Source organism: Ovis canadensis, chromosome 1 (assembly GCF_042477335.2).
Source record: "Ovis canadensis isolate MfBH-ARS-UI-01 breed Bighorn chromosome 1, ARS-UI_OviCan_v2, whole genome shotgun sequence".
In the NCBI taxonomy this organism is placed as follows: Eukaryota; Metazoa; Chordata; class Mammalia; order Artiodactyla; family Bovidae; genus Ovis; species Ovis canadensis.
Window position 1 is genome coordinate 253,542,472 of NC_091245.1, and position 27,653 is coordinate 253,570,124.

General features: G+C 36.1%; 1 protein-coding gene across 2 annotated transcripts in view; it reads left to right on the forward strand.

Annotated features, from left to right (window-relative positions):
* The window catches only part of PIK3CB (phosphatidylinositol-4,5-bisphosphate 3-kinase catalytic subunit beta), a 184,145-nt gene that overhangs the window by 111,790 nt on the left and 44,702 nt on the right, over positions 1–27,653 (forward strand). For both annotated transcript variants that reach the window (XM_069564200.1, XM_069564211.1), the window contains 5 exons: positions 3,789–4,040; positions 5,517–5,613; positions 8,666–8,796; positions 11,136–11,186; positions 27,117–27,305. In XM_069564200.1, coding sequence (XP_069420301.1) covers positions 3,789–4,040; positions 5,517–5,613; positions 8,666–8,796; positions 11,136–11,186; positions 27,117–27,305 — 720 coding nt within the window. The remainder of the gene's footprint in view (positions 1–3,788; positions 4,041–5,516; positions 5,614–8,665; positions 8,797–11,135; positions 11,187–27,116; positions 27,306–27,653) is intronic.

Below are 27,653 nucleotides of genomic sequence, written 5' to 3' on the forward strand. Positions count from 1 at the left end.
AGTCCACCCAAACCCATGTCCATCGAGTCAGTGATGCCATCAAACAAACTCATCCTCCATCGTCCCCTTTTCCTCCTGCCCTCAATCTTTCCCAGCATTAGGGTCTTTTCAAATGACTCAGCTCTTCACATCAAGTGGCCAAAGTTTTGGAGTTTCACCTTCAACATCAGTCCTTCCAGTGAACACCCAGGACTGGTCTCCTTTAGGATGGACTGGTTGGATCTCCTTGCAATCCAAGAGACTCTCAAGAGTCTTCTCCAACACCACAGTTCAAAAGCATCAATTCTTAGGCACTCAGCTTTCTTTATAGTCCAACTTTCACATCCATACATGACCACTGGAAAAAGCATAGCCTTGACTAGATGGACCATTGTTGCCAAAGTAATGTCTCTGCTTTTGAATATGCTGTCTAGGTTGGTCATAACTTTCCTTCCAAGGAGTAAGCGTCTTTTAATTTCATGGCTGCAGTCACCATCTGCAGTGATTTTGGAGCCCAGAAAAATAAAGTCTGACACTTTCCACTGTTTCCCCATCTATTTGCATGAAGTGATGGGACCAGATGCCATGATCTTCATTTTCTGAATGTTGAGCATTAAGCCAACTTTTTCTACTCTCCTCTTTCACTTTCTTCAAGAGGCTCTTTAGTTCTTCTTCACTTTCTGCCATAAGGGTGGTGTTATTTGCATATCTGAGGTTATTGATGTTTCTCCAGGCAGTCTTGATTCTAGCTTGTGCCTCCTCCAGCCCGGTGTTTCTCATGATGTACTCTGCATATAAATTAAATAAGCAGGGTGACAATATACAGCCCTGACATACACCTTTTCCTGTTTGGAACCAGTCTGTTGTTCCATGTCCATTTCTAACTGTTGCTTCCTGACCTGCATACAGGTTTCTCAAGAGGCAGGTCAGGTGGTCTGGTATTCCCATCTCTCAGAATTTTCCACAGTTTGTTGTAATCCATACCGTCAAAGGCTTTGGCTGTGTTCAGACTACTGATTGTTATTTAGTTGTCTTATATAAAAAGGGAATATATAGTGGGACAAAAACAAAGTTATGTGTTGATGTTTGGAAAAAGTTTCATTTCTTCCCCAGCACAGTATTCTTAATTTGTGAGTTCAGGAATGTAGGCTATGTGTAGGCTTGACACATCCTGGCTGTAGCACAGTGGAAAGTCATTTCCATGACAAAGCCTGCCTTCTCTTGATCTCCAGATATTTGGGATTTGTGAAAATGTGTCTGGAAGTTTACTGAGTTGGCCAAAAAATGTGTGATTGTAATTAAACAAGATACTGTTTTAAAATTCTCAACTTTTCAGAGCCTGATGGTGATTCAGACAAAGCATCAGGAAATATGGCGATTTTGACAAAATTTCACATGATGTAAATGTAGAGAATAATTTTTCTTACTGCTTTTTCTGAAAACAAAAACCATGTTAATGTCTTCTACAGGAGATTCTAAGTTCAGAAAGCACAAATTTTTCATTTCATTTTAAATGTAGATAAGTTTTTCTCCTCTTGTTTATTTTTAACCATGTATGAAATTCAGTTATGTTAGTGGATTACGAGGAGATTTCTCAATCAGACTTAGTTCTAGTGACTTGGTCTTAAATGATCACAGTTTGACTATTAGATAATGATTGGTATTTCAGCAGTTTTCTTCAGAATGTGCTGGGTCTCTTTTTGTTTATTGTTACCACACCCAAGTTAGAGTCATTCTTTATAGTTATTCTTTTACGTACAACAGCCTTGGCTGTTGCTGTTTACAGCTAGTGTAACTGAGTGAACTTTTCTAGTTCATTCTACTTGAGTTCTTTTTTGAGTTTTATATTCAACTGACCCAGGCGTTCCTCTCAAGTGTTCTATCCTGTATTCTCTCTGAATTCCATGGACAGAGGTGCCCATGGAGTTACAGTCCACAGGGTTGCAAAGAGTTGGGCTCGACTGAGAGACTATCGCTTTCACTTTTTCCATATATCTGCATTTTGCTAATAATTGGTTAATTCAATGATAACCAACATTTTTTTGTTTTTGTTTTTAAAGTATTAACATTTATTGAGTACTTTTTATATAGTGGGCTAATTTATTTTTATTTCTCAAAAATTGTCAAAAACTAAGAGATGCAAATGTTTTTAAGCTTAGCAGTTTATTTTTAGTATCTTGTCTTTATCACAAAAACATGGAAGAATATTTATTTTTAAACTTGTGATTTTTCTGAATAAACTATATATTCTGTATACAAAAGGTGATAGGTTCATAAGCCTTTAATGTCACTGAGAGTAAGAACTGAATATCACTTTTTTCCTGAAATTCCTATCTTCCATTCTGTCATACAAAAGATGCAAAATATGGTTTATTTATATTTTGTTTTATTTATAATTTCCCTAATCTCATTTTACAAATGGTTTGAGGTAAGCACGCCTCCCCCCACCCCACACATGTACATGCACTCACACACAGTCTCATATATAAACAAAGAATATATAAAATATGACTTCTTAAAAAATAATTCAGATGTTTAATAGTTTAAAAAGCCAGGAGCAAGATTTGTAGTAGATATTTATATAGTAAGATCCTATATAACTACTTGATGTATACTGCAGGATTTGCTCTCTGCTTGCAATATAGACTGTATCCAAAGCAAGGCAAACATGCTCAGTTATAATGCCCAGAATCTCTTTAAGGTAAAAACAGTCTTGTTAGTCTTGTGGTTGTAGTTCATCGTTTTATTTTAATGGAGAGATGTTTAGCAGTTTCTAGTGAAGGAGACACAGTGGGTGATACACACCAAAACCCCTGCCAGCATCATTGTAGTTGGTAAAATAATGTTACAAACATATATTCTTTATACTGTCTTTCACTGGATAGACTTACAGTGTTGACAGTGCAGTTCAGAAAAAGTCGTTCTGTATATTTCAGTCTGTAGCATATTTGGCCATGTGAGTATTTAATTGAATAGTAATATTTGGACTTTCTAAAGTCAAAGACTTTCTGGAAGTTCCATATGTGTGTTTTTACTCAAAACTGGGTTTTGTATAAATTCGTTTTTTGGCCGTGCAGTGTGACATGTTGGGTCTTAGTTCCCCAACCAGAAATTGAACCCTTGCTCCCTGCAGTAGAGGTAAAGAATGGTAATCACTAGACCATCAGGAAAGTCCCAGGCTCTGTGTTTTAGTACTCATTCTACTTTTACCACTCACTTTTAACTTGGAGATAATCATGTCATGTTGTTTTATAAATAATGTAAATGACTAAATAAAATTTCCTGGGACATATTGCACATGTCCTGCATCACTCTGAACCTGAGTCTTTCACAAATGAAAGATAGTGGTGTGTAGGATAACCGTAAATATGGATAGAATATCTTCAAGTTGACCTTTATAATGACTGATTCATAAATTATTTGAAGTTTAAGTAGAGATTTTGGAGACGTTTTATCCACCCTTTCCTTCCCAGCTGTACAAAAGACTAGGACAAGGCCCTTAGTAAATGAATTGATTGGAAGTAAGCATATAGTAGTAGTTTTTATACTTATGGTCTTGGTTTCTTTAGATCCATTTACACCATTGAGACACTCTTTAGCTAGTCTGCTTAGTACGTGAAAATAGGTTTTAACTAACAGTTTTGTGAATTACATGGTGATTGATTATCATGTAATGGTTCTGTGGACTAATAGACTGTCCTAGAGTTTGTCTGCTTCTTCTGCCAGTATGCGCTTCTCCATTCTTCCAAACAAAGATGTTCTAGTGGTGCAGTATTCATGACTCTCTGTTTTTGTCTCCATCATTACAGGTTCATGTCAGGGCCGGCCTTTTTCATGGTACCGAACTCCTGTGTAAAACTGTTGTAAGCTCAGAGATATCAGGGAAGAATGATCATATTTGGAATGAACCACTGGAATTTGATATCAATACTTGTGACCTGCCACGAATGACTCGATTATGTTTTGCTGTTTATGCAGTTTTGGATAAAGTGAAAACTAAGAAATCAACTAAAACCATGAATCCCTCTAAGTATCAGACCATCAGGAAATCTGGAAAAGTGGTAGTTATATACTAATTTCTGAAAAAGTTTTATAATGGAATAATAATAACATAATGGAATAATTTTAAAATTTAAAATAATGGATTAATATAAATGAGATTATATGATATAACTTTGGTCCCTAAGAATTGATTTTTAAAAAGACAGTAAGTCTCCCTTATGTTTTTTTCATTTTTCTTTTGGCAAATTTAGTAAATATCATTAATATAAGTGTTCTATTATAAATATTTGCTTTTTAGAAAATATAGTTAAGAATGAAAGGAGTTAAAATATTACAGGTTAACTGAAACTTCTGGTGTCAGATGTATTTCAGAATGTAAAGTTTTATGTATTTTAGAAAGATCGTACATCACTGAACATCCCATGTAGGGTCTGGGACAACTCAGTAATCAAACACATCTGTTTCTAGACGTGAAATATATGAGTATTCACACTAAATGAGACAAATGAAGGCTGTCAGTTAGCTTCATGTCATTTCTGGTCATGTTTTATTGTCAAATGAGTAGTAAATGAACCTTTGCTTTTCAAGAGTTTCTTAGACTTTGAAATTGTGGATAAAGGATGGTGAACCTGTTCTCATAGCTCATCTTCGATTTCACATTTTCAAGTCTTTTTTGTTTTCTTCTTACTTTATGGAAAGGGTTTTTTTTGAGGATGGGTATATGAATTTTATACATTAAAAAATGTGGTTACTATATTTATCTACAAGAATTAGTATCTTTTTATTCATAACCTGAGAATGTAAGCATTTCCTCTAGTTATTATCATGTAGTTTTTAAAAAGGAATATTATTATTCAAAAGTCAGATAAGCGTTATTTCCTTAGTGTTTTTTCCCTCCACGGATACATAATTTCAGTCAAAGTGTCCAAGCTTTTATAGCCTTTTCTCTACTGTACTGTGCTGCACCATATGTGCTTAGTCGTGTCTGACGCTTGCGACCCCATAGACTGTGGCCCGCCAGGCTCCTCTGCCCCGGGATTCTCCAGGCAAGAGTACTGCAGTGGGTTGCCATTTCCTGGGACTAGGTTAATTAGTCTAATTGTCTACATTAAAGTTCTGTTAGCTTGGTATTTCCTTTTTAGAAATGTGAATAAATTCTACAATACCTAGAGACATTGCCTTTTGCCAAATTGAGATTTATGTAGACTGAAAGCTCTTAAGACATATAATCTGACATTATATCAGACATATTTTCTTGAATTATTAAAAATTCCTCATCACTTGCAACGGATGCACAATAAATGTTCTATTTTTTGCATACTCTATTGTGAGAGACATTAATTAGCTTTTAGAATTTTCTTAAACCATTATAAAGATGTTGAACATCTTTCCATGTACATCTTGTTTTTATATTGGTTGATTTGGGGGGAAATCATCTAGAACTCCAGAACCAATACTGAAGCAAAAGGCATGTGCCTGTTCATACCTTAAAGTTCATTCTTAGCATATTTATGCAATGGTATCTTTTTCAACAGCATTATCCTGTAGCCTGGGTAAATACGATGGTTTTTGACTTTAAAGGACAGTTGAGATCTGGAGATATAATATTACACAGCTGGTCTTCATTTCCTGGTAAGATTTACATTCTAATCCTTAGTGTTAAAGAGTAATTTTTGGCATGTGGGGACTAGTTAACATGTTTTTATGACTCTTTTTTCAGTCCAGTAAAGAAACCATCTTTTCATATTTTTGTTGTTTATTCTAAAACAGATTTTCTGAAAGATTATATTAATATATTTACAAGTGGTTTTTATCTGAATATATTTACTTTGATGAGTATTTTCTCACATTAACTGTTTTATTTTTTGTAGGTTTCTGAGAAATTCTCAAGAAGAATGTCTTTTTTTAACAACCTCTGTTATTGCTAGTTGTTTTAAACTTCTACCCTAGAAGAAACATTAACTAACATTGGAAGGATAGTAAAATCACTTATTCCTTAGTTGGCTTTAGCCTGAAACTTGAGCTAGGAGAGGAGCATCTTCCATATGCCTGTATTTCACATATAGTACTCCTGTGAGATGGCTTAAATAGTACTCCTAAAATTATGTATCAGTGGAGGAAAAAAATACCTAGGAAATAATTCTTATCTGACTTTTAAACAATAATATTCATTTTAAAAAACTATATGATAATAACTAGAGGAAATGCTTACATTCTCATGTTAAGAGATGAGATGGCTTTTTATGGATGAAAAAGGGAAAGTCACTGATAAGTCAGTCAGTCTTATGTAATTGGTTCAAACCTAGGATTTGTGCAGAAGATTACTTGACTCTTTCCATTGTTCTCATAGCTTTCACAAATGTTGGAAATTTTATTTTGTGTTAAAACACTGGCTTTTTTCCCCCTGTCTTCATCGTTGGTTAATCTATTTCATAACATTGTGAACCTTCTTGCTTTAAAAAGTTTATTTTGTGGATAGTTCTATCTTAGTAGTTCCTACCTGAGAAACTGTTTTTGGATAATCAGTTATCCACAGACATATTTATAAACTGCTCACATCCTAGTATTTTATTTGTGTATGTTCTTTTATTCCTACACTTTCCTGCATGCTGCTCCTAAGTCGCTTCAGTTGTGTCCGACTCTGTGCGACCCCATAGACGGCCTCTCACCAGGCTTCCCCATCCCTGGGATTCTCCAGGCAAGAACACTGGAGTGGGTTGCCGTTTCCTTCTCCAGTGCATGAAAGTAAAAGGGAGCCGCTCAGTCGTGTCTGACCCTTAGCGACCCCATGGACTGCAGCCTACCAGGCTCCTCCGTCCATGGGATTTTCCAGGCAAGAGTACTGGAGTAGGGTGCCATTGCCTTCTCCACCCTTTCCTCCATACACCTCTATTAATTTTCACTAACCACGTTATTCCCTAAATATAGGCGAGTGGTGTGCACTTACACGTTTCTTAAGAGGAGCTGTAGTTTCAAAGTAAAAATTATTCCGTTCAGCAGTATACTTTTCTGAAAATTTTAATTTAGACTCACACATGTTCTCCAAAATCAGTAAGTTACTTGACTGACATTTTTAGAAAAATTGACAATTTTTGCAGTTAACTTGTCATCCCATGGACCTGAATTTATCTCTAACAAAATGTTAGAGATATTTGTTCTGCTTGTTTTGTTTCTAGAATTCACATTTATCCTAGTAGGTACAAGCTAGAAACACAGGAACTATAAATACTCTAATGAGTTCATAGCTTCTCATTAGAAGGTTTATAATCACATTAATTCTTTATATGTATAGCAGGATCTACAAGCACCAGTTTCTAGTTTTCTCCCTATTTTAAAGCAAAATAGCATATTTTGTGCAGTGTTCTCTTCTCCATATGTTTGGGGCTGATAATACTAAAATGCTACACTGGACCTTAGATAGGATTCAACTGATAGGACAAAATAACACTACTATGTAGATAACACAAATAGAGGATATTATTAATTTGCTGAGAAGTCAGCTTTAGAAGTGTGGAAATTATGAGAATTCCTTCAGTCGGTCAAAATGGAATCTGAGATTTGAGAGTATTAAACATGATAAGCAATGGACTGATTAAAGAGCTGAAACTTTTAAATATTTTGTAAAGATTTTCTCGCTTTGAGAGACAGTTCTGAATTTGCATACTACCTAGACATCAGGTCTGGACAGAATGTATTTTTATCTTTTATTTCCTTACTAAAGTGCAAAAGAATGTGCGAAAAATCTGTTATGAGAGAAATAGTTTGAAGAGGGGAGACTTTAGTTTGTACTGCTAACTCTGTTTCCTCAGAGTTTAATGTCTCTTCAACAGTTTACTTCTCTGTGAAGTGAGAAAGTTATATCATCTCCACAGTTTAAGATAATGTTGACTTTCTGATTACTATGCATTATCTGTGAATGGACTATACTTAGAATGATAGAGAAAATGAAGGCGTGTGTTGAAGAAGAACCACTTAGATGGAATGTTTCAGAAACTACCAGAGAAGGTGTTTATATCAGCAGCTTTGAGATCACAGAGAAATATTACCAACATTAGGTTTGTCAAAAGGAATATCACCGATGACACTCAAAGTACCAGTTTGGGTACTGTGATGACTGTGAAAATTAGAACATATGTGACTAAGAGATTAATGTTGTTGAAATAATAAAAATTCCTATGCACCACCTAATTTTGAGCAATTAAGAATAGTTCCAACTGTTTTTATTTGTAGATTGAATATACTTTAACAAATTTGAAGAAAGATGTGAGGTAGCTATTAATTTTTATTAATTTTTTCATTTTAAAGATGTTGTATAAACTTACATTCAAATTTTGTGCCAAAAGAAGATTAGAGGCTTAGTGATATTGTCTATCAAACTTCCATAGGTGACGCAGTCATTTCCTCCCCACCCCTGCACCTCCAAATGTTTATTTATTTGACTGTGCTGGGTCTTAGTTGTGGCATGAAGGATCTTTAGTTGCAGCGTGCGGGGTCTAGTTCCCTGACCAGGGATCAGATTGGGGCCCTCTGCACTGGGAGCGGGGAGTCTTAGCCACTGGACCACCAGAGTGGTCCTGGTGACGCACTTTTAAGATAATTTTCATGATAGAAATCCATTAAGGTTTTGTTTTAGTTTAGTTTTAAAAGCATTTTCCTAAGAATCAAAATTATTTGCACATTTTAGATGAACTTGAAGAAATGTTGAATCCAATGGGAACTGTTCAAACAAATCCATATACAGAAAATGCAACAGCTTTGCACATAAAATTCCCAGAGAATAAAAAACAACCTTATTACTATCCTCCCTTCGATAAGGTAAGCTAATTAAAGGGGCACTATGTATGAAATAATTCAGTTGTTAGTTCTCAGCTCTGTATCTTCATCACTTAAGCTAGATATGTCTGTTTCTCTTTGAAGATGGTATATACATTTACAACTTGGTTCAGTGGAACGACCACTGAGCCAGAAGCCAGCTCTGTTTAGTACTGGTTTTATCAGTGAGCAAGTGAGACATGGCATCTCTGGAGTTCAGATTCCTTATTTGTAAAATGAGGAAATCATAATTGTTCTCTGAGGTTCTTTCCAATTTAAAAGGGCTATAAATGCATTCATTTATAGCTCTAAACGTGTGAAATATTCAGTGAAACGTGCCAGTGTGTCAGTTCAGTTTAAAGATAATCACTAGTGTGAGTAGAGTTGGTATGCAAAGAACAGATTATTTGTGTTGAATATGGTGTTAGTCAGACTTACTTTTGTAAAAGCTACAGCAAGGGCTTCTGTTTCTAAACATAACTTTTTAGTGTATAAGCTGCATGTCTTTGGGATATGGAGAGTAGTGGAGGTTGAAAATTAGGCTGTCGTCATTTACATGCTAAGAGAGTTAAGCTGTCATATGTTTTATCTTCAGGTTTGGCATCTTTGTTTCAGGTATGATTGATGCTGATTTTTATGAGGAAATCTTTGAGCAAATTCTCAGATAATAAATAAGAAGTTTATAGTATTAAGTCATTTGAGTCCAAGCTGCCTTTAAACATTTATGCTATAGTACAATTTCAGTTAATACATTGTACACTTAATTGTATTTTAACATTCTGTACCACCAAATATTTCTTCCTTTACTTTTAATTGAATTTTATCCACGTAGATGTAATTTTTCATTTTCTTCTAGAATCTTTTTCTGTTCAGTAATATAGAACCAAATTAAAATTTGTGATTATTAAGTAGAAATCTCAAATATGTCAAGAACCGTATACTTTAGTGCACACTGGGTGGAAGGTACGTTTTGATGCATCCATTACATTTATCCTGTGGCTTTATTCTTTAGATTAGGAATTTATACATAAGCTATAACTGCTTGTGATACAGTTAATAGTCCAAGCTCAGATTTTTTTTGTCTTCAGTTATTGTATGTGTTCAGCAGTCACTTATAATTTCTTTTGGATCAAAAGAAATGCTTTTTGAGGTGGTTTTACAAATGTAACATCTTGTGCAATTTTAAGAATTTTAATCTAATATTTTAAGAGCAGTCCAGTTTTTTGAAATGTTCTATTGCAGCATTGTTGTCAACAGAATCGTCTACACCTGGTCGTTAAGCTTTACTTTTGCCTTTTTGATCCCTTGGAGAGTCTGTCTTTGAAGGTCTACGTAGGATGGAAAGTTTAGTCTTTAAATGTGTATAATATATTTATATTTTTTAGTTTCTTTTAATTGTCCAATTGCATATATGATCATTTAAAAAACATAATGCAGATATAAAAAGGGAAAATTTCATATGTTTTTATTTAATGTTTTCTGCTTTACCCACTTGTATGCATTTTAGTTTTCAAATTAGTTTTATGATTATTGCTTAATATTAATAACTGTGATATAATTTTATCATATAACCTTATGAAATAGGATGGAAATTACCGGTATACTTCATACGTATGGATACAATTAAGTTATTTCCAGAGAATTAGTTAACTCAGTAACTGGATATGGATCTTCAGGTTTTTTTACCTGCTGAGCCTTTCCCATAGAGTAGTGGGTTCCCCATCTTTTCAAGAATCAGAACCTCTTTTGAACTTACTAAATTCAGAAAATATATATTTTTTTCAGAAAATATTTTTATGTTTTCTCTTGACATTACTTCTGCTTTGTTATCTGCTAATTCAGAATTAAATATGAGAAATGATAACAACTTAATTCGGTGTTTGGTAAATATTACATCGTTTAGTTGCTAAATCGTGCCCAACTCTTTGAAACACCATGGACTGTAGCCCACCAGGTTCTGCATTCATCGAAATCTCCCGGCAAGAATACTGGAGTGGGTTGCTATTTCCCAGCTATTACATACTTTTGCATTTTCTTAACCAGAAACTATTTACCTATATTAGAAATTTGTTCATATATACTAGTCACTGCTTATTTTATCTATAGAGAATCCTAGCATAGTCTGGGAGTCAGTAGTCCTTTATAGGAAAGAGTTTGTCAAGTGTTTGAAGATAATACCACTTTGCATTTAAAATTCTCACGTTATAAACCATAGAAATGTCATATCATATGTAGCTCCTGTACATGTGGATGTATAAGTCTATGTACAAGTCTAGACATTTACACCTATAATTTTACAAATACAAGAGCCAAATTTTAATTTTTTCCATTTTTTTAAACAGATTATTGAAAAAGCAGCTGAGATTGCAAGCAGTGATAGTGCTAATGTATCAGTAAGTATCAAGGTTTTAAAATAGCCTTATGTTACAAAGTTGTGCTTATTATTAGTCACTTTCATGTCATTTATGGTAATGAACTTATGGAAGACCATCCTCATAAGCAAGAATAGTCTGAATGTGCGTGAGTATGTACATGCTAATGTTTTGTTAAATGGCAGCTGTTTCAGGTTGGTCTCTGTTTAGTTAGTAAGCACTTTTCTGGTTCAAGCACAGGTTCAGAAGGTGGTCTGTGAGGGATGCTCTGACACTTCATAAATTCATGATACCGTCTTTTGAATGTTATTCAGTTGAATGAGGAGGTTATATTTTCTTAACTTCTCTGACAGAATAGAGCAGATATATTTAAGGCAGGTTTTGCACTGCTGGGGACCCAGGTTTCTTGCATCTTGGTAATCTTTCACATTGGTATGTCGTTTTTATTTCATTTAATATTGGTGCTTCAACTTTCTACATTACTACCTTCCGGGCCGCAGGAACAGGAAAAGTTAGACTAGAGGCCATACCTAACGATAAGTGAGACTGAGAAATACAGTCCTTGGCCGGCAGTCATGTACTTGGCTAAGAGTAACAGATTATAGTTAATAAAGCTAGAAAGGGGCAGTGCATAATGACAGACAAATAGTCTCTGCTACACACACCATTCCCATTGTTTCTGCTCAAGGACTTCAAAATAAATTATTTTGTTTACAATATATGTAATATTTCTACCATCTATATTTTTAAATAATAATTTTTCCTGCTTTAACCTTAAGACTTTTCTGAGTTTTAGTCTGATATTTTCTTTTCACGTCATCAGTTTATAATTTTCAAGTGACTATAGTGATGCCACTCTATATAGAATGGTCATTAGTTAGAAGCCAGGAGACAAATGGAGATCATGTATATGGTTTTATTATTTGTACAGAATGAATGCAATATTTAATGTTGTAGTTAGAGAAACGTCTGGCCCAGGCTGTCTTCTTCATGTCTTTTACTTCTTCGGTTTTTTTTTTCCTTAATTAAAAAAATTTTTTAAATTGCTTTTAAAATTTTGGTTGCCCTGGGTCTTCCTTGCTGTGCACTGCCTTTCTCTAGTTGCAATGAGTAGGGGCTACTCTGTAGTTGCAGCACATGGGTTTCTCACTGTTGCAGAACAGGGGCTACAGGACGTATGGGTTTCAGTAGTTCTACTTGTGGGCTCTAGAGCCTGGGCTCAGTAGTGATGATGCATGGGCTTAGTTGCTCCGTGCCATGTGGAATCTCCCTAGACCAGGGATTGGAACCCGTATCGCCTGTATGGGCAGGCATATTGTTAACCACTGGACTACCAAGGGAGCCCTTTTTAGATTGAGGTACAATTGCTTTACAGTGTTTCAGGTGTACAGCAGAGTGATTCAGTTTATATATCTGTTTCAGATTCTTTCCATTATCGATTATTACAAGATGCTGAATATAGTTCCCTTTGCTCTACAGTGGATCTTTATTATCTGTTTTATATATAGCTGTGTGTATCTGTTAATTCCAAACTCCCAATTTATTCCCCTTAACTTTATTCTTTGATAACTGTAGAGTTTGTTTTTTGGTGTTTGTATCTATTTCTATTTTGTAGATAAAACTTCGCTTAGTGTGATAATCTAAGTGAATTATACTTCAGTTAGGGTGATAATCTCTAGGTTCATTCCTTTTGCTGTAAGTGGCAATGTTTCATTCTGTTTTTAAATTTTATTTTATTGAAGTTTAGTTGATTTATAATTTTGTGGTAATTTCTACTGTATAGCAAAGTGATTCAGTTATGCATATATGTACATATTCTTTTCCATTATGTTTTATCACAGGATATTGAATATTGTTCCATGTGCTATACAGTAGGAAATACTTCATTCTTTTATGACTAATATTCCATTGTAAGATGTGTATATATGTGTGTATACATACCACGTCTTCTTTATCCGTTCATCAGTCAGTGAACGTTTACATTGCTTTCATGTCTTGGCTATTGTAAATAGTGCTGCTGTGAACACTGGTGTGCAGGAATCTTTTTAAGTTAGAGTTTTCATCTTGTCTGGATATATGTCCAGGAGTGGAATAGTTGGATCGTATAGCCACTCTAGTTTTAGGTCTTTTAAGGAAGCTCCATACTGTCTTTTATAGTGGTTGCAGCAGTTTACATTCCCATCAACAGTGTAGTAGGGTTCCTTTTTCCTTACACCCTTTCCAGCATTTATGAACTGCAGGCTTTTTGATGATTACCATTTTGACTGGTGTGAAGTGGTACCTCATTTTTGTCTTGATTTGTATTTCTCTAATAATTAGAAATATTGAGAATCTTTTCTTGTGCCTATTGGCTATCTGTATGTCTTCTTTGGAGAAACAGCTATTAATATTTAGATATTCTATACATTTAAAATTTTTTGTGTGTGTATTTTTTATTATTGAGCTGTATAAGCTGTTTGTATATTTTGGAAATTAATCTCTTGTTGGTTGCATTGTTTGTAAATATTTTCTCCCATTCTGTAAATTGTCTTTTCATTTTGTTTATGATTTCCTTTACTGTGCATAAGCTGTTGAGTTTAACTGGCTCCCATTTGTTTAATTTGCTTTTGTTTCCATTACTGTAGGAGACATAAAAAAATGTTGCTGCAATTTATGTCAAAGAGTATTTTGCTGATGTTTTCCTCTAGGAGTTTTATAGTACCATTTTGAGTTTATTTTTGTATGTAGTGTTAGAGAATGTTCTGATTTCATTCTTTTACATGTAGCTGTCCATGTTTTCTCAAGGCTACTTATTGAAGAGACTGTCTTTTCTCTATTGTATATTCTTGCCTCCTTTCTTATAGATTAGTTGACGATAAGTGTATGGATATATTCCCAGGCTTTCTGTTCATTTCCATTGATCTGTGTGTCTGTTTTTGTGCCAGTACCATACTGTGTGATTACTGTAGCTTTGTAGTATAGTCTGACGTCAGGGAGTATGATTGCTTGTTCTTTCTTAAGATTGTTTTGGATATTTCCCAGGCTGTCTTCTGCTTTTTACAGAGTTCTCAAAAATGTCCATAGCCCTGCAGTGCAAGTAACTCCTATTGCAAATACTTTCAGAGTACAGTTGACCCTTGAAGAACACAGTTACTGCATAGGTCCTTTTACACTCAGATTTCTCATTAAATGGATACTACAGTACCACGTAATCTGCAAGCTGATTGAATTTGTGGATACCGAACCTCAGATACAGAGTATCAACTGTAAAATTATACATGGTTTTTGACTGTTCTGAGAGTCTGCATCCCTAATCCTCATGTTGTGTAAGGGTCAACTGTAGTTCTCTTTAGTGAAATAAAATAATTTTATCACAAGTATACACTTATCAGCTTGTCTGGAAATTATGGAAGCATACAATTGCAGTCTAAGACATGTATATACATATATGTATATACTCCTGTCTTTATTCTCATGCCTGTTTTTAGTTACGCTTTATTAGTCTTAATATTGCTCTTTGGATATCAGAAGGCTAAATTAATTTGTGTTATTTCTCCTATGATCTACTGCTATCTTACATAAATCAGAGGTTCTTTCCTTAATGAGGATGCAATATTCTTGTCCAGGTTTGCTGTATTGTTTTGTTTTTAGTGGGCACATAGTTGTTGTTCAGTCACTCAGTCACGTTGACTCTTTGTGACCCCATGGACTGTAGCACGTCAGGCTTCCCTGTTCTTCACCATCTCTTGGGGTTTGCTCAAAATTCATGTCCATCGAGTCAGTGATGCCATCCAACCATCTCATCCTCTGTCCTCCCCTTCTCCTCCTGCCTTCAGTTGTTCCCAGCATTGGGGTCTTTTCCAGTGAGTCAGCTCTTTGCATTAGGTGGCCAAAGTAGTGGAACTTCAGCTTCAGCATCAGTCCGTCAATGAATATTCAGGGTCAGTTTCCTTTAGGAATGACTGGTTTGATCGCCTTGCTGTCCAAGAGACATTCGGAAGTGTTCTCCAGCACCACAGTTCAAAGGCATCAATTCTTTAGCACTTAGCCCTTTTTATTGTCTAGCTCTCACATCCATAACATGACTACTGGAAAAACCAGAGCTTTGACTATACGGACCATTGTAGGCAAGGTAATGTCTCTGCTTTTTAATACACCAGCTAGGTTTGTCATAGTACAATGAATAAACTATATGGAACCAAAAATGTAAGTTTTTTTACTAACTGCTACTTACCTTTCTTCCTAGAGATAAGTGTATAAACAGTTTAGCTTTGTGTGTACATATCTGTACATTTTTTGAAAAGTTTGAGATCTTTTTACTTTGTTCCTTTTTCATGCAATGAATTTTAGGGATCTTGTAATGTTTGTAGGAAGAGTTCCACTTCTCTCTTTATGAAAGCATTGTTAATATTTCATGAGATTAATTACTGATACCATTAGTTATTAAATATTTATACCTCCACTGGTGTATGTTTGCTTATTTCCACTTATTCTCTACTAAAGCTTTGTTGCAGTGCATGTTTTGTATGTCTTTATACATGTTTGTGTTTTGTAGGATAAATTCCTATAAATAAAATTATAGATTGAAAGGTTTGTCCCCTTTTAGTAAGAATTCTAAATTCAAGTTGCATACCCTAAAAAGGTTAAAACACACTGTGGGAGAGTTTCAGTCCTTTTGCATCTGCCAACCCTTTTAATTTATTGATTCAATGAACATAAACTGATGTCACATAATTTTAACTTGCAGTTTCTTGTGATTAGTCAGGTTGGAGTTTGTTTCATTATCTTTTAAAAGATTTCTGTTTATTCCTTTTTCATGGCTATTCTGTCACATTAATTCTCTGAGGAATAAAACAATCTTATCTTTGAAGTGGTCTTGCTTCTTCTTTTGGCATCTTATTTCGGCTTTTCTCAATGTTCGGTGATTCTTAGTTTAGCTCTTTTGTAGTTGTGGCTCCCTGGTTGTTTGCTTTTTCACTGTAACCTGCATTCAGTGTCTGTAGGATTTGGGGTAGGCTGTGCTGAAAATGAGTCTCCTATATGTGAAGATTTCCTCCCTCCTGAGATCAAGTGTCTCCCAAGTACTTAGTACCCTGCTCCTCATCTCAGTTTTGGGCTAGTCCCATTGCTGTTTCAGCTCAGCACAAACAGAGTAAGGGGCATGTGTGACCACAGCAGCTGCTCCACCTGCAGATCCGTTACTACTAACTTCCCTGATGATTCCCCCTGGCCACCTCTCATTCCTTCAATCCTCTGATTCTAAGCTGGAATGCATCCTGGAACTGTGTCACTACTGCTTGAATCTTAGCAGATCTGATTCCTGATCCTATCTGCTTTCTCTCAGTAAAGGATTCCTATGTTAGGCACTTTCTCTTGTATCCCAGAACTGTTACTGGTGAGTATTTTTAAATACTTAAAATACTTCATCTTTTTGAATGAAAGGAATAGAGAGAACTATGTTCTCGTTCCACTGTTTTAATCCTCTCTTCATGTATATGTCAAGAGCATGTTACATTCTTTAATAAGATCATGGTAAGTTTGCTTGCTGAATTGTGTGTGTGTGTGTATTTGTGTGTGTGTGTTCAGTCATTCCATCATGTCTGACTCTTAGGGACCCCATGTATTGTAGCCCGCCAGGCTCCTCTGCCCATGGAATTTTCCAGGCAAGAGCATTGGAATAGGGTGCCATTTCCTCCTCCAGAGGATCTTCCCATCCAAGGATCTAACCTACGTCTCTTGCATTGGCAAGCAAATTCTTTACCACTAGCGCCACTAATACCCAGTTTATGTACTACATTTTGTTTATCCACTTGTTTGCTTCCACATTTTAGCTATTGTGAATAACACTGCTATGAACATGAGTGTGCAAATATAGTTTTGAGATGTTGCTGTCAATTCTTTTGGCTATGTACCCATAAGTAGAATTATTAGATCATATGTTAATTCTGTTTTTTATCTTTTGAGGAACTACCATTGTTTTCTAAAATAACTGTTCCATATCACATTCCTACCTGCAAAATCCAACTGCAAAAGGATTCTAGTTTTTCCATATCCTTCTCAACAGCACTTCTGTTCTTTTAAAAGTGTTAAGCCTAATAGCTATTGGCATTTTAAAAAATATGTAGTTGCCAAAGATTGTGGGATATCTGAAGAATAGAAAAAAATGGGATCTTTGTGAATTATGATTCTTGAATTGGCGCTTTTCATCTTCCTAGCCAGTAGTTCTCAATCTGTGGCTTTTTTTTTTTGCCTCAAGTGGGGCATTTAGTATGTCTAAAAGTTTTCTTATTTGTCTCAACTCACTGGAGGTTGTTTCTGACAGGTAGTGAATGAAGTTTAGGTGCTATCAACTTCCTACAATGCACAGGACCATCCCCCTATGAGATAGCATGGGGGTTAGAAACCCTGCAATAATCTGAAACATGTGTGTTAAAAAGTTTTATTTTCTTATTGCTGAATCTCAGGCACAAAATCTTAACGACTGGCTTTTGTGAATGCAGATAGTGACTCAGCCTTTAGTTCAGAGGTTCTGGGGATCTATCTAGAATGTTTTCTTAATAGAATGATTTGGAATCTTTAATGCCCTCCATTTGATGGAAGAAAAGAGCAAACATTTAAAAAAAAAAAATCTCAGACTTTCTGAAAACCGGAGAGAAGAGTATGAAGAATTCCCGTACAGCTTTCTCCAACTTCCCCAACTGTTAACACTTTGCCATATTTGTTCTATCATTCCATGTGTGTGTATGCATTTCTTTTAGAATCATTTGAGATGAAGTGGCATACATTATGCCATTTATCCTATAATTCTTCAGTATATATTTCTTACAAATGAGGACATTCTTATAGTTAACCAGAATCAATCCATGAAAATCAGGAAAATAATGTTGATACACTTCTATTGTCTGTTCCCCACATTCCATTCGTATTTACCCAGTTGTCTCAGTAGTGTTCTTTAGGCGCAGGATTCAACCCAGGATTACTTGTTGTATTTCTTTGACATGTGTCTTTAGTTTCCTTCATTCTAGAACAGTTCCTCAGTCTTTCCTTATCTTTAATGACTGATTTTTTTTTTTAAGGATACAGATCAGTTACTTTGTGGAATGTCATTCAGTTTGGATTTGCCTAATATTTTGTCATGATTGGATTCTAACTATGCATTTTTAGCATGAATACATTGAAGTGTTGGGGGCTTTCCTGATGACTCAGTGGTAAAGAATCTGCTGCCAGTGTAGGAGACGCACAAGAGGTCAGTTTGATCCCTGGGTTGGGAGGATCCTCTGGAGGAGGAAATGGCAACCTGATACAGTATTCTCATTGGGATAATCCCATGGACAGAGGAGCCTGGTGGGCTACAGTCCATGGGGTTGCAAAGAGTCGGGCACAACTGAGCACATTTAAGTGGTGATGTGTCCTTACTGCATTTTACTCATTGTTTACAGGCAAACAATGTCAATTTGTCATTTTGGCTGTTTTTGTTTGTTTGTTTTTTGGTTGTTGTTGTTCCATTACTGATGATATTAATTGTTATTACTTGGTTAGGATAGTGTCCACTAGGTTCTTCTACTACGAAGTTAATAACTAAGAAGTTTGTGGACTTATTTTGCGACTTAGGAAACATACTATTTCACAGCTAACTTTCACCCACTTGTTTTAGTATTTATTAATACAGATTGTCTGAACCAGTATTAATTACAGTGGTTTCCAAAGTGTGATTTTCAAATTTATTTTCCTTTTGGGTTTGTTAGTTGACTTATACTGTAGGGTAGATGTTTTTCTCACATCCCTACCCCCCATTTATTTACTTAAAAAATTATAGTAGTTTGAATTTGTGATTGCTTTTTTATTTAAGGACATAGTTAATTTTGATGTGCAGATTTGACCCAGATTTTGGCTGTGGCAACTCAAGTTCTGTCTTGTGTCTGTTTGACCTGTCGACATAATTCTTTGAGCATCTGCTTCTCTCTGGTACAAGAAAGTGTTCCAGGCTAACCTGGTGATTTCTTTACCCCCACTTTGGTTTCTCTGACAGAATGTTGTCCACTGAAGAAGGGAATGGCAAACCACTTCAGTGTTCTTGCCTTGAGAACCCCACGAACAGTATCAAAAGGCAAAATGATAGGATACTGAAAGAGGAACTCCCCAGGTCAGCTAGGTGCCCAGTATGCTACTGGAGATCAGTGGAGAAATAACTCCAGAAAGAATGAAGGGATGGAGCCAAAGCAAAAACAATACCCAGCTGTGGATGTGACTGGTGATAGAAGCAAGGTCCGATGCTGTAAAGAGCAATATTGCATAGGAACCTGGAATGTCAGGTCCATGAATCAAGGCAATTTGGAAGTGGTCAAACAAGAGATGGCAAGGGTGAATGTCGACATTCTAGGAATCAGCGAACTAAAATGGACTGAAATGGGTGAATTTAACTCAGATGACCATTATATCTACTACTGCAGGCAGGAATCCCTCAGAAGAAATGGAGTAGCCATCATGGTCAACAAAAGAGTCCAAAATGCAGTACTTGGATGCAGTCTCAAAAACGACAGAATGATCTCTGTTCGTTTCCAAGGCAAACCATTCAATATCACGGTAATCCAAGTCTATGACCCAACCAGTAACGCTAAAGAAGCTGAAATTGAACGGTTCTATGAAGACCTACAAGATCTTTTAGAACTAACATCCAGAAAAGATGTCCTTTTCATTATAGGGAACTGGAATGCAAAAGTAGGAAGTCAAGAAACACCCGGAGTAACAGGTAAATTTGGCCTTAGAATACGGAATGAAGCAGGGCAAAGACTATTTAATAGAGTTTTGCCCAGAGAATGCACTGGTCATAGCAAACACCCTCTTCCAACAACACAAGAGAAGACTCTACACATGGACATCACCAGATGGTCAACACCGAAATCAGATTGATTATATTCTTCACAGCCAAAGATGGAGAGGCTCTATACAGTCAACAAAAACAAGACCAGGAGCTGACTGTGGCTCAGATCATGAACTCGTTATTACCAAATTCAGACTTAAATTGAAGAAAGTAGGGAAAACTGCTAGACCATTCAGGTATGACCTGAATCAAATCCCTTATGATTATACAGTAGAAGTGAGAAATAGATGTAAGGGCCTAGATCTGATAGATGGAGTGCCTGATGAACTATGGAATGAGGTTCGTGACATTGTACAGGAGACAGGGATCAAGACCATCCCCATGGAAAAGAAATGCAGAAAAGCAAAATGGCTGTCTGGGGAGGCCTTAAAAATAGCTGTGAAAAGAAGAGAAGCGAAAAGCAAAGGAGAAAAGGTAAGATATAAGAATCTGAATGCAGAGTTCCAAAGAATAGCAAGGAGAGCTAAGAAAGCCTTCCTCAGTGATCAATGCAAAGAAATAGAGGAAAAGAACAGAATGGGAAAGACTAGAGATCTCTTCAAGAAAATTAGAGATACCAAGGGAACATTTCATGCAAAGAAGGGCTCGATGAAGGACAGAAATGATATGGACCTAAGAGAAGCAGAAGATATTAAGAAGAGATGGCAAGAATACATAGAAGAACTGTACAAAAAAGATTTTCACGACACAAATAATCACGATGGTGTGATCACTCACCCAGAGCCATACATCCCGGAATGTGAAGTCAAGTGGGCCTTAAAAAGCATCACTATGAACAAAGCTAGTGGAGGTGATGGCATTCCAGTTGAGCTGTTTCACATCCTGGAAGATGATGCTGTGAAAGTGCTGCTCTCAATATGCCAGCAAATTTCGAAAACTCAGCAGTGGCCTCAGGACTGGAAAAGGTCAGTTCTCATTCCAATCCCAAAGAAAGGCAATGCCAGAGAATGCTCAAACTACCACACAATTGCAGTCATCTCACGCGCTAGTAAAGTACTGCTCAAAATTCTCCAAGCCAGGCTTCAGCAGTACGTGAACCGTGAACTTCCAGGTGTTCAAGCTGGTTTTAGAAAAGACGGAGCAGACAGAGATCAAATTGCCAACATCGGCTGGATCATCGCATAAGCAAGAGAGTTCCAGAATAACATCTATTTCTGCTTTATTGACTATGCCAAAGCCTTTGACTGTGTGGATCACAATAAACTATGGAAAATTCTGAAAGAGATGGGAATACCAGACCACCTGAGCTGCCTCTTGGGAAACCTGTATGCAGGTCAGGAAGCAATAGTTAGAACTGGGCATGGAACAATAGACTGGTTCCAAATAGGAAAAGGAGTACGTCAAGGCTGTATATTGTCACCCTGCTTATTTAACTTCTATGCAGAATACATCATGAGAAATACTGGGCTGGATGAAGCACAAGCTGGAATCAAGATTGCCGCGAGAAATATCAAAAACCTTAGATATGCAGATGATACCACCCTCATGGCAGAAAGTGAAGAGGAACTAAATGCAATCACTTGATGCAATCTCTTGATGAAAGTGAAAGAGGAGAGTGAAAAAGTTGGCTTAAAGCTCAACATTCAGAAAACTAAGAACATGGCATCCGGTCCCATCACTTCATGGGAAATAGATGGGGAAACAGTGGAAACAGTATCAGACTTTATTTTGGGGGGCTCCAAAATCACTGTAGATAGTGACTGCAGCCATGAAATTAAAAGACGCTTACTCCTTGGAAGAAAAGTTATGACCAACCTAGACAGCATATTCTAAAGCAGAGACATTACTCTGCCAACAAAGGTCCATCTAGTCAAGGTTATGGTTTATCCAGTGGTCGTGTACAGTTGTGAGAGTTGGACTGTGAAGAAAGCTGAGCACCGAAGAATTGATGCTTTTGAACTGTGGTGTTGGAGAAGACTCTTGAGAGTCCCTGGGACTGCAAGGAGATCCAACTAGTCCATTCTAAAGGAGATCAGTCCTGGGTGTTCTTTGGAAGGAATGATGCTAAATCTGAAACTCCTGTACTTTGGCCACCTCATGCGAAGAGTTGACTCATTGGAAAAGATACTGATGCTGGGAGGGATTGGGGTCAGGAGGAGAAGGGGTCGACAGAGGATGAGATGGCTGGATGGCATCACCAACTCAATGGACGTGAGTTTGAGTGAACTCCAGGAGTTGGTGATGGACAGGGAGGCCTGGCGTGCTACAATTCATGGGGTCAGAAAGAGTCAGACACGACTGAGCAACTGAACTGAACTGAACTGATCTGAACTGAACTTTGGCTTTAGTCATTCCTCCTGGGAGTCCTGATTCCTTTTGTTTGTCGAAAGTATTTCTATTCCAAATTCTGGGCACTCGGTATTCTCATTGTCCTTTGCATGCAATAGCGTTAGGTCTTTTCATGAAACAGAGCTAGGTGGTATCTTTATCACCTAGCTGCATATTAAAGCATCCCTGGTGACTCAGTGGTGAAGAACTCACCTGCCAATATAGAAGATGCAAGTTTCATTCCTGGGTCAGGAAGATCCCCTGGAGAACTAAATGACAATGCACTCCAGTATTCTTGCCTGGGAAATCCCGTGGAGAAAGGAGCCTGACGGGCTACACTCCATGGGGTCGCAGAAGAATCAGACATGACTTAGTGACTAAACGACAACAAAGTTTCTTTGCTTTGTCTATCTACTGAAAACTACGAGTTCTTATCTCTGTCTCTTATTTGGATTCGCTACCAAAGGATTTCTTTTTAGTCTCTGCCTTAATATATTTTGATTTACTTTTTCTGACAGTGTGTAATCTGGATTCCTATCAACCTTAACATATTTATTTGCTCAATCCTCTGTTTGTAATTAATCTCCCAACATTTAACTGTCTTCTCACTCTCTGTCCCACCAGCCATGACTGCATGGGCTGTCTCATCCTCAGGTGTGTGTTTGTCAGGTCCCCAGTCTGGCCAATGCATGGTTAATTCTGTCCTTTGATAGCTTATTGCTAACACATTTTGAGTTTGTAGCCTCTCTGAATATGACAATGAATTTTCCAGACCCCTGACCCCCTACCTCCAGTGAGCAAGGGGAAAGAGCCATAGTCTTTTTTCATATGCTCATGGCAGGATACATATGATGTGTTTTATTTTGGTCAGTAATTCATAATATGTATATAAGTTGAAAAATATAAACATAAAAACAAAGTAGAGAATATTAGTGTTAATTTTCATTTTTTTCCATCATTACTTAAATTCCAGCATTTTAACATGAGTGTAAGTTCTTCAGTTGCACTGAAATATAATTTTTCATTGCTGATTGTTTTGTAAAAGAACGTAAGGTTCTTAGTTTTTTTTGCTTCCTGCAACATTTCTGGTAGTTGTTTGTTTTTATCTTGGACTTATTCAGTACTGTGCTTTTCATAGCTCAGTAAACAATCACAGTGCAGTTACACAGCTAACTCATTGCTCTTCCCTCTTCCTTCACTACTGTGTCTTCAGGATATTTACCTGTAGCAGGTCTGTAAAGTCTTATTTTGATCCATGAGATTATAGTATGTCTGCTAGCTTTTTTCACTATTTAACTCAACAGTCTGCCTTTCTCTCACATGAACAATTTATATTCTTCATTGTTTGCAGTATCAGCTTTCACTTTTATATGTAAGTGTAGGAGTTTCATTTTCAAATTCTGATTACTTATCATGATCATTTTTCAAAGAAACTTAGTCATGTTCATGAAATAAAACATACCTTTTTTAGATTGAAGCTCTGAATATAAACCTACTATAATTCATACATGGGAGGAGAGAGAGAGTTTGTGTGTGTATGGATACATGTGTATAAAAAGAGTTTATTTTTGCTAAGAGAAGTTTTAGGCTCAAAACAGATTTAAGAGGACTGTACAGAGATTTTCCATATATCCCTGCCCCTGTACATATCACATATATAGGCCTCCTGATTATCTGCATCACTCACCAGAATGGTATTATTACTAGGGAAGAATCTACGTTAATATAATCACTCAGCAGCCATAGTTTGCCTTAGATTTCCTTCCTGCTGTTGTGTGTTCTGTGGGTTTGGACAAATGTATAATGACATATAGGACTTCCAAGGTAGTGTAGTCATAAACAAAACACCTGTCAATGCAAGAGACTTAGGAGACGTGGGTTGCATCCCTGGGACAGGAAGATTCCCTGGAGGAGAAAGTGGCAACCCACTCCAGTATTCTTAGAAAATTCCATGGACAGAGCCTGGTGGCTACAATCTATGTGGTAGCAGAGTCGGACACACTTGAGCATGGATGCACACATGCATAATGACATATCTGTCCCTGGCAACCACTGACCTTTTTAATGTCTCCATAGTTTTGCTTTTTCCAGAATGTTGTAGTTGGAACCATTCCACATATAGCCTTTTCAGATTGTCTTCTTTCTATTAGTCATATGCATTTAACGTTTCTCTGTGTCTTTTTGTGACTTGATAGCTCAGTTGTTTCAGTGCTAAATAGTTTTCCTTTCTGTGTATTCCAGTTTATCCATTCACTTACCCATTCACCTACTGAAAAACATCTTGGTTGTTTCCAAGTTTTGCCAACTTTAAATAAAGCTGCTATTAACATCCATGTGCAGGTTTTTGTGTGGACATAAGCTTTGACTCCTTTTGGTAAATACAAATAACCAAGGAGCATGATATTGTTTGTTACCAAACTGTCTTCGTAAGTGATTGTAGTATTTTGCATTCCCATCAGCATTTAATAAGAGTAGCTCCACATCCTTAGCAGCTTTTGATATGTTCAATGTTTTGGATTTGGGCCATTCTAATAGGTATGTAGTCATAGTTCTTTTTTGCTTTAATTTTCATTTCCCTGCTGACATGTGATGTTAAACATCTTTTCATATATCAGTTCAGTTCAGTTGCTCAGTTGTGTCTGACTCTTCGTGACCCCATGGACTGCAGCACACTGGGCTTCCTGGTCCATCACCAACTCCCAGAGCTTGCTGAAACTCATATCTATCGAGTTGGTGATGCCATCCAACCATCTCATTCTCTGTCGTCCCCTTCTCCTCCTGCCTTCAATCTTTCCCAGCATCAGAGTCTTTTTCCAATGAGTCAGTTCTTTGCATCAGGTAGCCAAAGTATTGGAGTTTCAACTTCAGCATCAGTCCTTCCAATAAATATTCAGGACTGATTTCCTCATATATATATATGTATTTTACCATCTATATTTATTATTTAATGAGGTATCTGTCCAGGTCTTTGATCTGTATATTTGTCTATTGTTTGTTTTCTTGCTGTTGAGTTTTAAGAGTTCTGTGTATATTTTGGATACCGGTCCTTTGTTATAAGATATGTGCACATATTTTCCCCCAGTCTGTGGATTTTGTTTTCATTCCATTGACAGCTTCTTTTGCAGAGCAGATAATTTAAAATTTCATGGAAGTTTAGCTTATCAGTTCTTTCACTGGTGGATCATGCATCTGGTGTTATATGTTAAAAGTTATCACCAAACCCAAGGTCATTTAGATTTTCTCCTGTTTTCTTCTAGGAGTTTTATAGTTTTGTATTTCATATTTATTTTTACCTATGTCATGTTGACCCAAAGGGTCATGCTGACCTTAACCTTGTTCTTTCTTCTCTGATAATGTGTTGAATCTTCTGAGTCTTTTGCCTTTCCATATAAACTTTAGAATCAGTTTTTTGATAGCCACATAATAACTTACTGAGATTTTAATTGGGTTTGAATTGAATCTGTTGATATTAAGTTGAGGAAAGCTGGCAGTAGTTTTGAGTCTTCTTATCCATGAACATGAAATATAGCTCCATTTATTTAATTCTTTGATTACTTTCATCAGAGTTCTATAGTTTTCCGCATATAGTTCTTATATTTATTTTGTTAACTTTATGCCTGTTTCCTTATTTTGTGGTAGTAATGTAAATGGTATTGTGTTGTTTAATTTCAAATTCCACTTGTGTATTGCTAATACATAAGAATATGATTTACTTTTATATATTAACCTTGTATTCCACACTTGTGTAATTGCTTATTGATTCCAATGGTGTTTTCATTGACTGTTTCAGATTTTCTCTATGTTATCCTAATTCTTTTTAACATATGCATATACTGTTTTGAATCTCACTACTTTAGAAAGTTAGTGGTTTGATTTATTCAGTTTAATGTTGATATGAAATCCCAGCTAAAGTAATTTCAAGTACCAAATAGCATAGTAATAGAATATATTAATAATTCCTTACACAATCTTATCAGATAGTTCTGGAGATTTTTTTGAGGGGGTGGGGTAACGGAGATACATTTTTGCCTAAATGCTATAGTTTTTCTTTATATTTGGGAAATTTTGTATTTCTTTCTTTCATGTTAGTCTTAATTCAGAGTCTGGGTTGAATAAACAGTATGGTCCATTTTCTTTATTTTAATATATTCTTATAAGGATTGGGAAAGAAAATGGGATAACTCTTTTTTAATGTTTGATTTTAGCCAAGATTCAGTTCTGAATCTAAATGGTTTAGTGCCTCAGAGCTGAGAAGGCACCTATTACTTTTTTCTAAAAAAGCTTCATATGTTTGGTACATCTTTGATTTTGTTTTTTTCTTTAAAGCAATTAAAAATATCAAAAGATGAGAAACTCAGTTCAAATATGACTTCTTTTTAATCCAAATTGCAATTCTGCCACCTAGTGTTTGTACGTGGACTTTAAAAGAGGATTCTTTTTTATTCTTTTAAAAAAACTAAGAATAATTTTTCCTTCATCATTAGTTTACAAATTTAATACTCAGGTTAATAAAACTTTTAAAGGAAGCTCCAAGTTTTTAATGAATTAGATTGTTAGTATCTCACATTTTAAAGTTCATTAATTATTTTAAAAATTCATGGTATAATTAACCCTTGAATATCACAGATTTGAGCTGTGCAGATCAAGTGAAGTTTTAAAAAATATACATATTCTACACTACCACATGATTCGTGGTTTGGTTAAATGCACGAATTTAGGGATTTTCTACTGCTTGGGAGTTGGTGCCCCTAACCCCTGTGTTCTAGGTTTACCAGTTATGTTTACACGATTTAGTTTTGTAACGAGTAATTTTGCTCTCTTAGAGTCGAGGTGGAAAGAAGTTTCTTGCTGTACTAAAAGAAATCTTGGACAGGGATCCATTGTCTCAACTGTGTGAGAATGAAATGGATCTTATTTGGACTTTGCGACAAGACTGCAGAGAGAATTTCCCACACGCATTGCCAAAATTGCTGCTGTCGATCAAGTGGAATAAACTTGAGGATGTTGCTCAGGTAACAAGAGATTGTTTTTGTAACTCCATTTGGTCGTTATATTACTTTATTGATTTCATGTAAATTGTCTTTTCCTACAAAGGTATGTTTCCATAGGTAGGATAATTTTCTGCAGGAAAAGTTTTCAGGTTTTAAACTCTCAGACCTTCTGATCTAAATGGTAGACCAGAAAGTTTTAAGATTTCAAAATCCCAAATTCTGAGTAAGTTTTCTATGTCGTTTACTAGAGATGACTAAAACGTAGGTCTTGGAATAATCATTCATAATTTCTGTCAGCATATGGTAGATCCTGGGTTACTTTTACCAGCTTTGTCAGTGAACTCCTAGGTTTTCATTTTAAGACCCTTT